Here is a 15,901-nt window from a genome sequence, read left to right on the forward strand (position 1 = left end):
GCGGGGGCGGGGCGGGGCGACCGGGGAGGGCGGGGCTACGGGGAGGGGCCGGGCGATCTGGGAGGGCGGGGCTACGGGGAGGGGAGGGGCGATCTGGGAGGGCGGGGCTATGGGGAGGGGAGGGGCGTCCGGGGAGGGGTTGTGGGGGCGGGGTGATCGGGGAGAGGCGGGGCGACCGGGGAGGGCGGGGCTATGGGGAGGGGAGGGCGGGGCGACCGGGGAGGGGCGGGGCTATATAGGAGGGGAGGGGCGATCTGGGAGGGCGGGGCGATTGGGAGGGGCGGGGCTATATAGGAGGGGAGGGGCGATCTTGGAGGGCGGGGCTATGGGGAGGGCGGGGCTATGGGGAGGGGAGGGGCGTCCGGGGAGGGGCGGGGCGATCGGGGAGGGGCGGGGCTTGGAGACCGTCTACACCTTCCCGGCGTCAGCGGCGGGGCTGTGGCCTGGCCCCGGGTGCCCCAGGCCGAGCGGGGCCGAGGGTGGCCGGACGCCCCCGGCTTCCCTGCCTCGTCGCCGCCGCCCTCGGCCTGGCCCGCTGTCCCCGCGCGTGTCCGCCCCCGCGGGAGCCTAGCGGCGGGCCCCAGGCTGCATCCCCGGGGAGCGACACGCTTAAAGTGTTGGAAGAAGACAACGGTCAGCTTTGGATTGTGTGCCTTAAGTGGAACAGCCTTGGAAAAGTGAAGGCAGAATCCTTTGTTCAGACCAACAAAGATGGGGTTTGAAAAAATGAAATGAAAAAAAAAAAAAAAAAAACCAAACAGCCGGGCGCGGTGGCTCACGCCTGTAATCCTAGCTCTCTGGGAGGCCGAGGCGGGCGGATTGCTCGAGGTCAGGAGTTCAAAACCAGCCTGAGCAAGAGCGAGACCCCGTCTCTACTATAAAATAGAAGGAAATTAATTGGCCAACTAATATATATACAAAAAAAAAATTAGCCGGGCATGGTGGCGAATGCCTGTAGTCCCAGCTACTTGGGAGGCTGAGGCAGGAGGATTGCTTGAGCCAGGAGTTTGAGGTTGCTGTGAGCTAGGCTGACGCCACGGCACTCACTCTAGCCTGGGCAACAAAGTGAGACTCTGTCTCAAAAAAAAAAAAAAAAAAAAAAAAAAAAAAAAAAAAAAAAAAAACCAAACAAACAAATGAATGAAAAAAACAAATAGCAAGATAGTTTTAAATCCAATCATATCAACAATTACATTAAATATAAAATATATAAACACTCCCAAGTAAAAGGCAGAGATTGTCATATTAGATTTAAAAAAAAAGTAAAACCCAACTATATGGTAAGGACTGGAAACCCACTGAAATATATAAACAGAGATAGGTGAAGAGTAAAAGGATGGGAAAAGACATACCTTGACAGTAAAAAAAAAAGTTGGAGTGGCTACATGAATATCAGACAAAGTAGATTTCAAAACAAAGAATACTACCAAAGACAAAGAGGGACATAGCGTAATGACAAACAGGTCAATTAATCAAGAGGGCATAATCCTAAATGTGTATGCACCTGATAATAAAGCATCAAAATACACAAAAATATAATGACTTTCAGCTTGCTAAAAAATATGCATGAAAAGAATAATAGAAGAAGAAATAGACAAATGTGAAATTATAGTTTGAAATTTCAACACTCCTTTCTCAGTAATTGCATAACAATTATTGGTCATAATTTACAGAAAGTAAAGGAATACAAGACTTGAACAACAGTACTAATTTGACATTAATAGAATATCTGATAACAGCACAATATGCATTCATTTCAAGTTCCAATTCACCAAGCTATACCATATTTGGGAGCATAAAACAAGCATAAAACAATTTAAAAGGATTTAAGTGATATTTAATTAAATAAAATTAATTTATTTCTGTTTTTAGTCGAGCAATCCGCCTGCCTTGGCCTCCCAGAGTGCTAGGATTACAGGCGTGAGGCACCGCGCCCGGCCTGGATTGACTTTTTAAAAAATCATTACATAATGACCTTCTCTGTCTCTGATAATTTTCTTTATTCTGAAGTCTACTTTATCTGATATCACTATGCCATTACTGCTTTCTTTTGATTGGTTTTCATGCTTTATCTTGTTCCTTCCTTTTAATTTCAATCTGTCTATATCATTCTACTTGAAGTGAGTCTCTACAGAAAGCATATAGTTAGGTCATGCTTTAACCCACTGTGCCAAACTCTGTCTTTTCAGTGGTAGATTTAGACCATTTGCGTTTAAGTGTACCATTTTACTTTTTGTTTTGTTTGTTCTTTGGTTGTTTCTCTCTTTTCTTTCTCCTCCTTTCCTGTCAGATAATTGAAATTTTTTTTTTTAAGAATTTGATTTTATTACAGTGTTTTTGAGTATATCTCTTTGTTCAGCTTTTTAAATGGTTACTCCAAGTGTTACATTGTATGTACCTATCTTAGGACAGTGTACTGGTGGCATCAGTTTACAAGTTGAAGCATAGAAATCCTACCTTCTTTCCATCTCTTTAACTTTCCCTGTTTATACCGTAAGAGTCTTAAATATTTCCTGTATGCTTCTGGAAGGTCATTTTGTCAAAGGTGAAGCATCTGAATGCTATTTTATTCCATTAGAAAGTTCAACATTGAGGGAATTTGCTTCTACAGTGGTTATACACTTACATTTTGGTGGGGAACAATGGAGCCCGATGCTCTTACCTTCCTATTGCTCCTGCAACGTGCTCAGAATTCCAGATGTGAGACGCTGGTGACATCAACCACCCCAATCACCAGAACAGCAGCCAGAATCGACAGGAAGCGAGAGGGTTGGGTCAGCCCAGAACCCCTCCCACCAGCCCTAAGCTTCAGTAGCTCCTTCCTCATGGGTTCCCATGTACAAAACCCACACCGCCTCACTCTCCATTCTTTTATACACTGTGGACCAGTTTCCTTAGTGTGAAGATGATTAAGTATGTTTGATGCTTTCCAGATCCAACTCTGTTCCTTTTAGGTCTTTTTGTCCTTCTTATTTGTATTGATTGACTGTACATGAATGTCCATAGCACTTTATTTGTACTAGCTACAGACTGAAAAGAACCCAGACATCTATCAATACATGCAAGGATTAACCAATTGTGCTATATCCATACAATGGAGTGCTTGCTACTCAGCAATAAAAGGGAACTATTGATAGACACAATGACATGGATGAATCTCGAAATTATGCCGAGCGAAGCAAGCCAGACTTAAAAATAAATAAATAAGGAAGCAAGCAACCAAACCAAAAGACCACACATTGTATTATGGCACTTATATAAGATTCCAGAATTCTCATTTATTTTTAAATTGACAAATAAAATATATGTATATATTTATGGTGTACAACATGGTGTTTTGAAACTGTCTTTTGAAGCTCTTTAGGGATAAAATAGCCATCAAATATGACCATCAAATATGTTTGAGAGGCCGGGCGCGGTGGCTCACGCCTGTAATCCTAGCTCTCTGGGAGGCTGAGGCTGGCTGATCGTTTGAGCTCAGGAGTTTGAAACCAACCTGAGCAAGAGCGAGACCCTGTCTCTACTATAAATACAAAGAAATTAATTGGCCAACTAATATATAGAGAAAATATTAGCCGGGCATGGTGGCGCATGCCTGTAGTCCCAGCTACTCGGGAGGCTGAGGCAGGAGGATCGCTTGAGCCCAGGCGATTGAGGTTGCTGTGAGCTAGGCTGATGCCACGGCACTCACTCTAGCCTAGGCAACAAAGCAAGACTCTGTCTCAAAAAAAAATATGTTTGAGATACAGTATCCAGAAGGTTTAACAGATGGGACATGACATAGGAGAGAATCCATCACTGATGGGGCCACTCAAGAGAGTCTCCTGCCAGGTCCTGGGGCTCATCTTCTCGACTTGACCACTTGGGACTATTGCTCCCAGTGACCATTTATTTTCCAAAGATGACCCCCTGTTCTCTCACGTCCTCTTTTTACAACGTGATTTTGACATTTCTCCCAGGATGCAAGTGTGATGCTGTGGAGTTCTGAAGCTGAGAAATGGAAGGCAATACAAAAAATAAAAACATACTGGTGGGGGGAAGCAATATGGTTTCTGCTGGTTTTAGAAGCTGCCCAGAAAGCCAGCTGCCACACTGTGAGGACACCTTGGCCATATGGGGAGGTCACGTGTGTGCCAGTTGACTAGGACAGCTGATGTTCCAGCTGACACTCAGTGCCACTACCAGACATGTGAGCGAATCAGTCTCCAGGTGATTCTAGACTCCAGCTTGTGATCACCGCTCAGACGTTGGGGAGGCTTCCCCACTGAGCCCTGCCCAGGCAGACTGTGAGCTAAGTGATTGTTTTATTGAGACAATTCAGATGATACACAATTCACCAATTCAAAGTGTGTAATTCAGTGGTTTTCAGTGTAGAGTTTTACAACCATCACAATCAATTTTAGACCATTTTTTACCACCCCAGAAGGAAACCCCATACTCATTAGCAGTCAATCTCCATTTCCTCCCCAAACCTCTCCCAGTTCTAGGTATTAAATATCTACTTTCTGTCTCTAATAGGTTCGCCTATTCCAGACATTTCATGGAAACGGAAGCATATACTTGAGGCCTGTTGTGACAGGCTTGTTTCCCTCGTCTTCAAGGCTCGTCCGTATTGTAGCTGTTCAGTATGTAATTCCTTCTTAATGCTTGACAGTATTCCACTGTATGTATATGCATTTTATCGATTCATCAGCTGATTGACATTTGGGCTGTTTCCACTTTTTGGCTGTAACGAACAGTGCCCCTATGAACATTCCTTTAACTTATTGTGTGGACATATTTCATTTCACTCGGGTATGTGCCTGAGTTGTGGAAGTGCGGGGTCATCTGGTAACTCTGCTTACTCTTTGAGAAACTGCTGGGCTGTTTTCTAAAGTGCCTGCACCATCCTGTGTTCCCACCAGCAGTGTATGAAGGCTCTGATTTCTCTACTCTCCTCAACACTTACTTTCTCTCTGAGACTGAGTAGGAAGTGGTTTTGATCTGCTTTTCTCTGAGAAGTAGTGATGCTGAGCAGCTTTGCATGTGGTCACTGACCATCTGGATATTCTCATTGGAAAAGTCTGTTCAGATCCCTTGTCCACTGTTTAACTGGGTGTTTTCTCTTATTAAGTCGTAAGAGTGCTTTGTATGTTACAGCTATAAGTGACTTAACAAATATGTGATTTGCAAAAAATATTCTCCCATTCCGTAGGTTGTCTTTTCACTCTCTTGATGGTGTCTTTGAAGCACTATCAAGACTAAATAATGGTGATGCCCAATTTAACTATTTTTCCCTTTGTTGCTTGTGCTTTTGGTGGCATATCTAAGAAACCATTGCCTAACCCAAGGTCATGAAGATTTATTACAGTATTTTCTTCTATGGGTTTTATAGTTTTAGCTTATACATTTAGGTGTTTGATCCATTTTGAGTTTATTTCTTTGTATGGCATGAGGAAGGGATCCAGCTTTGTTCTTTGGCATGAGGACATTCAGACGTTGTTGAAGACTGCTCTTCATTGAATTGTCTTAGCACTCTTCTGAGTGCTATTAATAAAATCGACTGACTGTACAAGTAAGATTTTGTTTCTGGACTCTCAATTCTATTCCCTATGCCACAACCAGTCTTTATTACTATAATTCTGTAGTAAGTTTGAAATCAGGAAGTGTGAGTCCTCCAACTTTGTTCTTTTTGGAGTTTGTTTTGGTTATTCTGGGTCTCTTGAATTTCTATTTGCATTTTAGGATCAGTTTGTTAATTTGTGTACTGTGCAAAAAAAAAAAAAGCCATCTGGCATTTTGATAGGGATTTTATTGAATCTTTTGATTAGTTTGGGGGATCTAGTAATTTTAAACAACTCAATTTTAGTGTGGTTTGTTGTACAAAGATAATTAATGGAGCATATGGTATGGGGAAACAACTATTTTGTTATGGAAAGAGACAAAGGAAGGTGACTTCTTTTGATAAAGAATAAAAATTTGTCTGCAGGGTATCTCCCTCTAGAGGGCAAATGGAACTTTTCCTAGAACAAAGAGTCACCTGGATGAGTGGGGTTGTCTAAATTTCCAGGTTGGGCCCCGTTCATCTTAACAGACTGTTTCGCATGCTGCTGCTGCTGCTGCTGCCTTGTGCCCTACCCTGCCCCCCATGACTCCCTGACGTGCTGCTCAAGGCTGGGGAGATTTTGCTACATTGGAAATGGTCAAACAGCAATGGCTGGACCTGGGATTTTTCCTTTCTTCTCCAGCCTTAGGTGCCTCCAGTTTGGAGTAGAAGTTTGCTGAGGAAAATGGGGACCCTGGCAGTCAGTGCCCACACTCCCAACAGGAGGCCCAGAGAAAAGGCCAAGAATCTGATGGATGTGCAGATAGGAGGCCTCAGCTAAGATAAGAGTAAAGCCACTGCTGAGATTCAGTGTCAGAAATGTACCCAGTGTTATTTCTTCTTCTTAGCAGGGACTCTACAGGTAGGCTTCTGCTCAAATTCTTCCACTTCTAAGTACTGAGGAGGTAATTCTAAAGTGGAGAAAATCTTTAGGTGTACAGCTCTCATTTTTTCTATTGTGTAGGAGAGTGAGAGCTACCTCCAGCCCCACAGTTGAGAAGTCAGGCTGGCAGTCAGAACTAGGGACCCAGGAGACACTGGGGAGGGCCATGTGCCCCTGAGACCCTTCCACTCCCTTCACCCTTTGAAGACTCCAGCCCGTGGTTCAGCCTCTATCTCGCAGTCCCCAGGCAGGCTGGGAAACACATCGTGAACACCAGAGAAGACAAGTGTGTGGGGTTCATTGCAGGCCTGGGTGACAGCCAGGTCAAGTGCCTACTTTATTCAGGTAGGAAAGCCCCAGGCAGGATGCAGCCCCAGCCTTTCCATGGTGTGAAGGCAATAAGGAGCAAGACAGGAATCTAGAAAAACAATGCACAGATCCAATCATGAAAGACCCTGCTACATCAGCTTAAGGCAGAGACTAGCCAGAGTGAGAGAAAAATGAGAAGGCCTTGGGCAGCCTGAGCCACGACGGGACCTAGCGGAAGTAGTTGGGACACTCGTGGGCAACCAGGTGCCAGGCTTGGTCAAAGGCGTCCACAACAGCCGGCTCCAGGGGCCCTTCCTCAGTCGCTGCCAAGTTCTGCTCCAGCTGCTCCACGCTGGACATGCCCAGGATGACCGCGTCCCCACAGGCACCCTGCAAGGGGAGACGGCCAGAGGTCAACACCCTTCTGCACAACGCTCCACTCACACGCCCTCCCAGCCACGGCCCTGCCGAGACCTGGGCTCCGTGTTTATGTTGTCCTATGCATCCACAAAGAACTGCAGATGCCTTGACAGCTGGAATGATGTGACTGGAGACCGTTATGCTGTCCCCTGCCCCCACACAGCTCGCCCAGACGGACCGAACTTCACAGCCCGTTCTCAACCCCAAAAGCTGTGACACTGGGGCTAAGTCATTCAACCTTTCGGGACTCCATTGTCTCGATTTTCAGCATGGTTATGGGTGTAAAACTTATGCAACTCACTTAGCTCCCATTACTGAGCACCTACTGTATACATATGTCAGACACTGTGCCACCTCCAAAGCTGAAGTCTGAACCAGGAAGACAGGGGACAGCCAGAGAGAGGAAACCCCAGCTCCCACCAGAGGAGGGAGACTAATGGGTCTTATGGTTAAAGGTTAAACCTGTGTTCAAATTTCTGTCCTTATTTTTTTTTTTTAGACAGAGTCTCATTCTGTTGCCCCGGATAGAGTGCCGTGGCGTCAGCCTAGCTCACAGCAACCTCAAACTCCTGGGCTCAAGCGATCCTTCTGCCTCAGCCTCCCGAGTAGCTGGGACTACAAGCATGCACCACTATGTCCAGCTAATTTTTTCTATATATATTTTAGTTGGCCAATTAATTTCTTTCTATTTTTAGCAGAGACAGGGGCTCGCTCTTGCTCAGGCTGGTTTCAAATTCCTGACCTTGAGTGATATGCCTGCCTCAGCCTTCCAGAGTGCTAGGATTATAGGCGTGAGCCACCGGCCTCTGTCCCCTTAATAGCTGTGTGAACCCGTTCCCTCCTCAATAAAACTGGGATAATCATACCATCATGGCCTAAAGGATGATGAAACCCATGTTTGTGAAGCCCTTGTTACAAAGCCTGGCATGCAGATAACATCGACAAACAGTGGGAAGAATGCCCACGAGAACTGGAAGGGACAGAAATTTCGAAGGAATAGAGAAAACAAACTCTTTAGAGGTCCCCTAACACTGCAGTTGCCAATCCTGGAGCTGCGGGGCGCTCAGGAGAGTGGCAGTGGGCGAGGGAGCGAAGCTTCCTCTGTATTTACAGCCACTCCCCATCACTCACATCTCCACCTGAGCTCCGCCTCCTGTCAGATCAGCAGGGGCATTGGATTGTCTTAGGAGCACAAACCCTATTGTAAACTCCGCATGCGAGGGATCTAGGCTGCACACTTCTTGTGATTATCTAATGCCTGATGATCTGAGCTGGAGCTGAGGCGGTGATGCTAGTGCTGGGGAGCAGCTGCAAATACAGATAGATTATCATTAGCAGAGAGGTCTGACTGCACAGACACCATAATAAATCAATTGCTTTGGTTGATAAGGTACTTCTGGGTGGTCAAAAGAAAAAAAGAAAAAAAAATCAATTGCTCGCAGACTCATCCAAACCCTATCAGTGAGTGGCAAGTGACAATTAAGCTGCATCTGGCAGCAGGCTTTCTAGTGGCCAGTGAGTTGATGTACTTCAATTGTATAGCTGCATCTGGTGGCAGGTTTTAAGTCAGAATCACACACTTATTTTAGTCTGCACGTTGCCCGCCCATTATTTTATTTACCACTTCCATCAGTGCCTCTTTCCTGCACTGAGCACTTGTCTCAGTCAGTTTTCGTAAGCCCACAAGCTAACTCTAGCAAAAATGAGTGAAAACCAAACATCGCTAGAGAGCTTCTTTGAAAATGGGGACAGATCCAATGATGAGACAGCAGAAGACTCTAAGACTGCCAACAAAATGAAAGCTGCATTTAAAAGAAAATATCAAGAGTCCTACTTAAATTATAGTTCATTGCAACAGGTGATTCACATTCTCCAAGCCCACTTTGTGGTGACTGGCTATCTAATGAAGCCATGAAAACTTCAAAAGAGCTTCACCATATGGAGACCAAGCACCTTGCATTAAAAGACAAACCTTTGGCGTTTTTCTAAAGAAAAAAATGTGACCACAAAGAACAGAAGCAATTACTGAAGGCTACCACTTCATCAAACGTGTCTGCACTGAAAGCATCATTCTTAGTGGCTACCGCATTGCTAAAGCTAAGAAGCCCTTTACTATGGGTGAAGAGTTGGTCCTGCCTGCTGCTAAGGACATTTGCTGTGAACTTTTAGGAGAGGCTGCAGTTCAAACGGTGGCACGTGTTCCCCTTTCAGTTAGCACCTTAACCAGATGAAATAGCAGAGGACACTGAGGCACAACTGTTAGAGGATTAATGAGTCATCGTGGTACACAATCCAGTTTGATGAGTCTACCAATGTTGACAACAAGGCAGCAAGACTTGTTTTCGTGTGATATGTTTTTCAGGAAGATGTGCACGAGGATATGTTATGTGCACTTTTGCTGCCAAGCGACATCAGAACTGCAGAACCATTCAAGCCTTTGGATGATTATGTATCAGGAAAACTGAACTGGTCATTTTGTGTTGGTGTATGTGCAGATACAGCGGTTGCCATGACTGGACAGCTTTCTGGTTTCACTACTCGGGTCAAGGAGTTCACTTCTGAATGTGAGTCTACATACTCTGTCATCTATAGAGAAATGCGAGCTAGCCAGAAAATGTCACCTGAACTGTTTTGCAGGATGTGATTAAAATCATCAACCACATTAAAGTACATGCCCTTAACTCACGTGTGTTCATGCAGCTGAGTGAGGAGATGGACGCAGAGCACATGTCTTCCCTTATACACAGAAGCGAGATGGCTTTCTAAAGGTAGATCACTGGCCAGAGTTTTTGAGTTATGAGAGCTGCTCCAGAGATTTCTTTTCGAAAAAGTCACCACTGGCAGCACACTTCAGTGACACAGAATGGGTCACAAACTTGCTTACTTGTGTGACACATTTAACCTGCTCGATGAACTCAATGTATCATTTCAGGGGAGAATGACAACTGTGTTCAAGTTGGCAGATAAAGTGGCTGCATTCAAAGGTGAACTGGAATAATGGGGACAATGAGTGAATACTGGGATTTCTGACATATTTCAAACATTAGCAGAGATTTTGAAAGAGACTGAGCCAGGGCCTTCTTTGCCAAGCTGCTGCATAATCACCTATCTCAGCTTTCAAAAGAGTTTGAGCATTACTTCCCAACCACAAAAGACCCCAAAATGGGAAGAAATGAACCCGTGACCCATTTGTGAATACGCCAGGTGAATCAACTTTGTCCGTGTTAGAAGAGGATCCACTGCTTGAGACTGCAAATGATGGTGGCCTTTAAGTTATGTTTGGGACAACTTCAAATCTCCATACATTCTGGACTAAAGTCAAGGTGGAATATCCTGAGATAGCCACAAAAGCACTGAAAAGCCTGCTCCCATTTCCCACATCCTATCTTTGTGAAGCGGGGGTTTCTGCAGTGACAACAACCAAAACGAGATTATGGAGTAGAGAGGACATAAACAACACACTTTGGGTATCACTGGCTCCCATCACCCCCAGATGAGACTGTCTAGTTGCAGGAAAACAAGCTCAGGGCTCCCACTGATTCTGCATTATGGTAAGTTGTACAACTATTGCATTATATAATACAATCTAATAATAACAGAAATAAAGTGAAAAATCAATGGAATGTGATTGAATCATCATGAAACCACCCCAAGTCCGTGGAAAAACTGTCTGCCATGAAACTGGTCCCTGGTACCAAAAGGGTTGGGGACCGCTGCCCTGAAAGTCATTCTAGCTCCCCCAGAAGGGCAGCAGCACCCAGGGCGGCTATTTACCTGCAGCTGGGAATGGTGGTACATCCACCGCAGGGCGGCCGAGGTCATGCTGGGGGCGCTGGCGCCATAAGCGGCCTGCAGGGCCTTCTCCACCAGGGCAATGGCCTGAAAGTGGTGCACCTTCCAGAAGCTGGGCAGATGGGGATGATGGCACAAGGGTCAGTACCTTGGGGTCACCCCAGGGCAGCCACCCACACCCCAGTCCATGAAGCCCTGAGGGGCCAGCATCCTCTCTAGCCGGGGTCTTCTACTTCACGGGGTCTCAGACCCACCCAGGAGGCTGGCTCCCTCACCAATGTGTCAATTCCTGAGGACTCCTGAACCTGCCCCATGGCACCCAGTGACACAGACGCAGCTAGGATGGGGCGGGACTCGGCCCAGGCTTCCTGAGCTCCACCCTGGGCTCCTTCTCTCCTTCTCAGCGGGTGATGTCTCAGGGAAGACCTGGGCCCAGGGAGCCCCATTTCCTCAGGAGGTCCCAAGGAAACAAGAAGAAACCCCACGGAGAGTTTCACAATCCTGTAGGAATCAAGAGATGTAGGCACAGGCGGCAAGGGAAGGCCTTACACCCTAGGAAAGCAGCCTGGAACATCATTTCAGACAAAGGGGGTCCTTCCACGCTCAGAGTCCCAAGGCAGACATCCCCAGCTCACCGATTCCTGTAGGTCTCAGCCCAGTTATTCCCAAAGAAGCGGCCCACGGGTTGTTTCCCGTCCTTGTCCTCATACTTGTACTTGCCGGTCAGCAGGCCCCCTGCAGGAAGGCTGCATTCAGACCCCTGGCCCAGGTTGCTCCCTGGGGTGCTGTACCCCAGGGGTGCTGGACTAGGAGATGGGGAGGGACCAAGGAAGGATGGAGGACACAGCCCAGCATCTTGTCAAACCCCTCCCTGCTTCCCAGCTCCTGGTCTCGGCATCTACGGGTCAGGAATAGGCAGAGACAGGGCCAGGAATGCCCTCCTACCTCAGGAGGAGCCTGGCCCATGGCAGCACATACCAGCCAAAGGGTTGTAGGCGTAGAACCTCAATCCAAAGTGTCTGAGGCAGGGGAAGAGCTCCGTTTCTACCTGCCGGGTGGTGGCGTTGTACATGCCCTGCAGGGAGAGGACAGCCTTCCTCTCTTAAAACTCTAAATCAACATAAGCTCAGGACTTTTGCAATATTTCTAAAATCATTAGTGTTGGTAGAGGATGGGGAGAGGGTACTGGGCCCAAAGACAGGAAACTGAACTGGATATATCATTCCATAAATATCTGTGTGCCCCACTATGGGCTGGACGCTGGATTTACAACCATCAACAAGTCTCACAGACTCTCTGCCTCCAAGAGATGTTACAGCCAAGTTAAAGAACTAGACAAGGGGACTGATAATTACAATAATGTCAGGTTCTATGATCACAGTAGGAACTCAAAAGTTCCCACTGCATGTATGAAGGTGAGGTTTGGAGACTCCTTACAGCTGTCAGGAAAGGCTTCCAGAGCAAGAGTCACTAAAGTGAAGCCTGAGCACTTCTCCCAGGGGGAAGGTGTGTTCAAGGCTGATGTGCACAGGGAGTCGGGGAAGGAAGGGACCAAGGTGCGCACTCAGGCAAGAAGTGGGCAGGTGCCTGGTGGCCCAGATGAGCATCTTGGACGTCATCCTGAGAGACCACTACCTGGGAGCCATCTGCAGGCTCTGAGCAGGACAGTGGCTGCTATGCAGAGGGCACAGGGGCAGGCAGAGAGGCAAAGAGAGCCCAGGATCAGCAAGAGCCCTGGAGACCGAGGCCCCTGCAGCCGTGGCCCTCACCTGGTACACAGTCGGCAGGATCCAGCCGTTGCTCTTGCAGAGGGTGCAGATCTCAGCCACCTCCCAGGCGGCATAATTGGAGAGGCCGAGTTCCACAAACTTGCCCTGCAGGGGTGAGGCTGTGGTCAGAACCCACTGCAGTCCAGGAGACCAGGAAGGGGAGGCCAGAGTGGGGATCTTGGAGTGAGGCTGTATCCTGTATCAGGATAAGAAGAGCAGCAGGCCGCCTACTGGAGCTCAGGGGGCTGCCCTCACCTCCTGGTGCAGCTGGTGGCAGGCGCGCAGCGTCTCTTCCACCGGGGTGTCGTGGTCAGGGGCATGCAGGTAGAAGAGGTCCACCTGGGAGCACTGCAGCCTCTTCAGTGATGTCTCCAGCTGGGACCGGACACTGTCAGGCTTCAGTGACTTTCCATCCCAAGGGTTGGCCTTGGTAGCAATTTTCACTGGGTGGAATAATGTAATGCTTAAGGATTTATAAAAGCCCCATGCTAACCAGGCGACTGTGCCTAAATTACTCTCTCAGCCCCAGTTTTCTATTCTGTAAAATGGTGATGATAATAATGGAACTGTCCTTATCAGGTCATGGGGAGTAAATCATGTCTTAGATGTAACTTCTTAATGTTCGGCTCTGTTACAATCACTATCATTAGTCACCAAACTGCTGGCTGTGCCAGGCCTTGCACTAGAGACTGAGTACGCAGAGCTACTGAATACCCTGGATCTCTGCCCTTCTGGAGCTGACAATCTGGAGGCTGATGTTACAATATGGTAAGTGCAGTGGAGAAATGCACACAGGCTATAGGAGCCCAGAGGAGAGGCATGAGGCCAACCTGGGAATTCCAGGGAAGGGTGGAGAGTGCAGAGCATGGGAACAAATGCAAAGTCACAGAGGCAAGAAAACACAGTATGTGAGGATGCGTATCTCCAATTCTGAGTTATAAGAGCGTAAATTCCAGGGCAGGGCATAAATACAGGGGGATGTGAGACAAGAAAAAGGCACAGATTTGATCCCACTGGTTCTCAAATACCACCTCACTGAATCTGGACTGATCACTGAATGATCAATTCACAGGTTTTGTTAGGATGTGAATGGGTCACCTGGGTTCACCCTGGCTGCAGTACAGAGAAAGAACGCAAGGAGGAGGCCTGGAAGCAGGAAGACCAGTAAAGAAGCAGCCAGCCACCTGAATGTGGGCCACCGGCAGAGGCAGTTTGAGAGACTGTTAGAGGCAACCTGAACAGAAGGTGATTATAATTCCCCTCCCCTTCCAGACTCACAGAGGCATGCACAAACATACATGCAGTGTAGAGACGAGATCCCCATGAGACAGTGATCTGCCACCTAAGCAGCTTGGAAGTGAGTTAATTTGGCACTGTTCCTTGTCCTAGAAAGAACCCCAGCTGTGTGGACTTTGAATGGACTGTACACTTCTCCTACTGGCCAAGCCAAATGAGCAGGTCAGAGGGGTGTGATGAGATCCCTTGAGATACAAGAAAGAACAAGTTCAAGTTCTACAGCTTCTTGTCCAGATTTTCTCCCTTCTGCCACCAACCCCCAACCCCCACCTTGGGCCTTTTTGGTGTGAACTTTGGCTCAGGTCTGATCTGAGGACTTTGACCCAGTGAGACCCTGGCCTCAAAGAAGGAAGCAGGGAACAGCTGGAGAAGAAAAACCAATTCAGAAACAAAATCTTCCTTATCAACAAGAGGCAGCCAAGTGACCGAGATAAAGCGTGGGCCTGAGATACACATTCCGCTTCTGTTCCTCCAGAGCCACCAAGCCATGAAGCTAAGGGGGACCTAGAGAGGGCCTCTCGGTGGAGATGGAGAGCAAGAGCCTCAGGAAGGCGAAGTATGATAATGACAACAGCCAGTGCTTACTGGGCCCTCACTGTGTGCCAGGCACTACCAATGGCACCAGGCTAATGAAGGACAGTCCCACTCAAGCCACACCTGCCTTCCTTGTACATACACCATGCACTCTGCATTTCCAAGCTAAGTCTTTGCACAGCTGTGCCCTCAGACACCATGCTACTCTCTTCCGTTCTCCCCCCAGCCTTTAAGGCCCAGCTCTAGCGTTCCCTAAGCCTTCCCTAGGGCCTCTCCCTGGCCACCCAGCCCCCAAAAGTGCTCTCTCTTCTGGGCTCTCCAGCAATCACTGCTTCAGTTTTCCCAACTAGACTGAGCTCTCTGGGGGGAGTTAGAGTCACATTTCCTCCTATAGCCCCATGTCAAAGCCTGGCACAGGATGGACAGAAAGGCCTTACCCGCTCTCTCACACCTCCCCACCACCCCTACTCCCCTAGCGCGGCCTATGGTGCAGCTACAGTTCTCCCTGAGAGAGCCAGAGAAACTGTCAACTGAACAGGGCAAAGTCTAGGGACTGAGCAAAGACCAGCATGAGAAAAGGGTGCTCGGAGTGCATGGGAGGTGAGGGCAGTGGGGTGGGGGGTAGGGGACAGGCGGAGAGCCCAGGTGAGGACTGGTTACTGGCATCTGGCAGGGTTGGAGGCGGGGAAGCAATGGAGGTAGGAAGCGAAGAATGGCCAGTCAAGGCTGGGGAGGGGCTCCCGAGCTGCAACTCGCAGGGGAGGGAGAGGAAAGCAGTCAGGCACGGCAAAGCACTGTCCTGCTGTCCGGAGCTAGATGCGCCTGAGGAGCCTGGAGGTGCCAGCGCTGCGGGGTGGGCCGCGGGAGGTCGGTGCTGCCCGCGGTCCGGTCGGTGCCCGGCTGGGGACAGGATCAGCCCCGCACGGTGCGGGGCGGTCCCGGGCGACTGTTACCTGTGCAGTCGCCGCCGCCCAGCCCGAGCCCCAGGCCGCCCAGGATGCTCTCGGACTGGCCGTCGCAGTACATGAAGGCCGTGTCCAGCTCGGTGTGGCCGCGCTCCAGGAAGGCGCGCACGGCCGCGGCGCTGGCCGGCGCGTCCATGCGGCGCCCCATCTCCATGGTGCCCAGCACCGTGCCGGGCCGGACCGGGGCGCCCGAGGCGGTCCGCGACGGCGGCGGCCGTGCCATGGCGAGCGAGCGAGCCTCCGGCGGCGGACAGCGGCGCGCGCAGCGAACGGCGGCGCGGCCGACGGCGCGAGACACCGCTCTGAGCATGACGCCGGCGCATGCGCGCTGTGGCGCCCTGGCCCCGCC

At 48.8% G+C, this 15,901-nt stretch overlaps 1 protein-coding gene across 1 annotated transcript; it reads right to left on the reverse strand.

The window, feature by feature from the left end:
- Positions 1-6,758: 6,758 nt before the first annotated feature.
- Positions 6,759-15,886, reverse strand: AKR7A2 (aldo-keto reductase family 7 member A2). The gene is made up of 7 exons (XM_012787697.2): positions 15,541-15,886; positions 13,013-13,200; positions 12,758-12,862; positions 11,967-12,063; positions 11,624-11,723; positions 10,971-11,100; positions 6,759-7,166 (listed from the first exon to the last, which is right to left on the reverse strand). The coding sequence occupies exons 1-7, from the start codon at positions 15,860-15,862 to the stop codon at positions 7,005-7,007; spliced, it is 1,104 nt and encodes a 367-aa protein (XP_012643151.2). The 5' UTR covers positions 15,863-15,886; the 3' UTR covers positions 6,759-7,004.
- Positions 15,887-15,901: the final 15 nt, after the last annotated feature.

The sequence above is a fragment of the Microcebus murinus genome, chromosome 2 (genome assembly GCF_040939455.1).
Source record: "Microcebus murinus isolate Inina chromosome 2, M.murinus_Inina_mat1.0, whole genome shotgun sequence".
Taxonomy (NCBI): Eukaryota; Metazoa; Chordata; class Mammalia; order Primates; family Cheirogaleidae; genus Microcebus; species Microcebus murinus.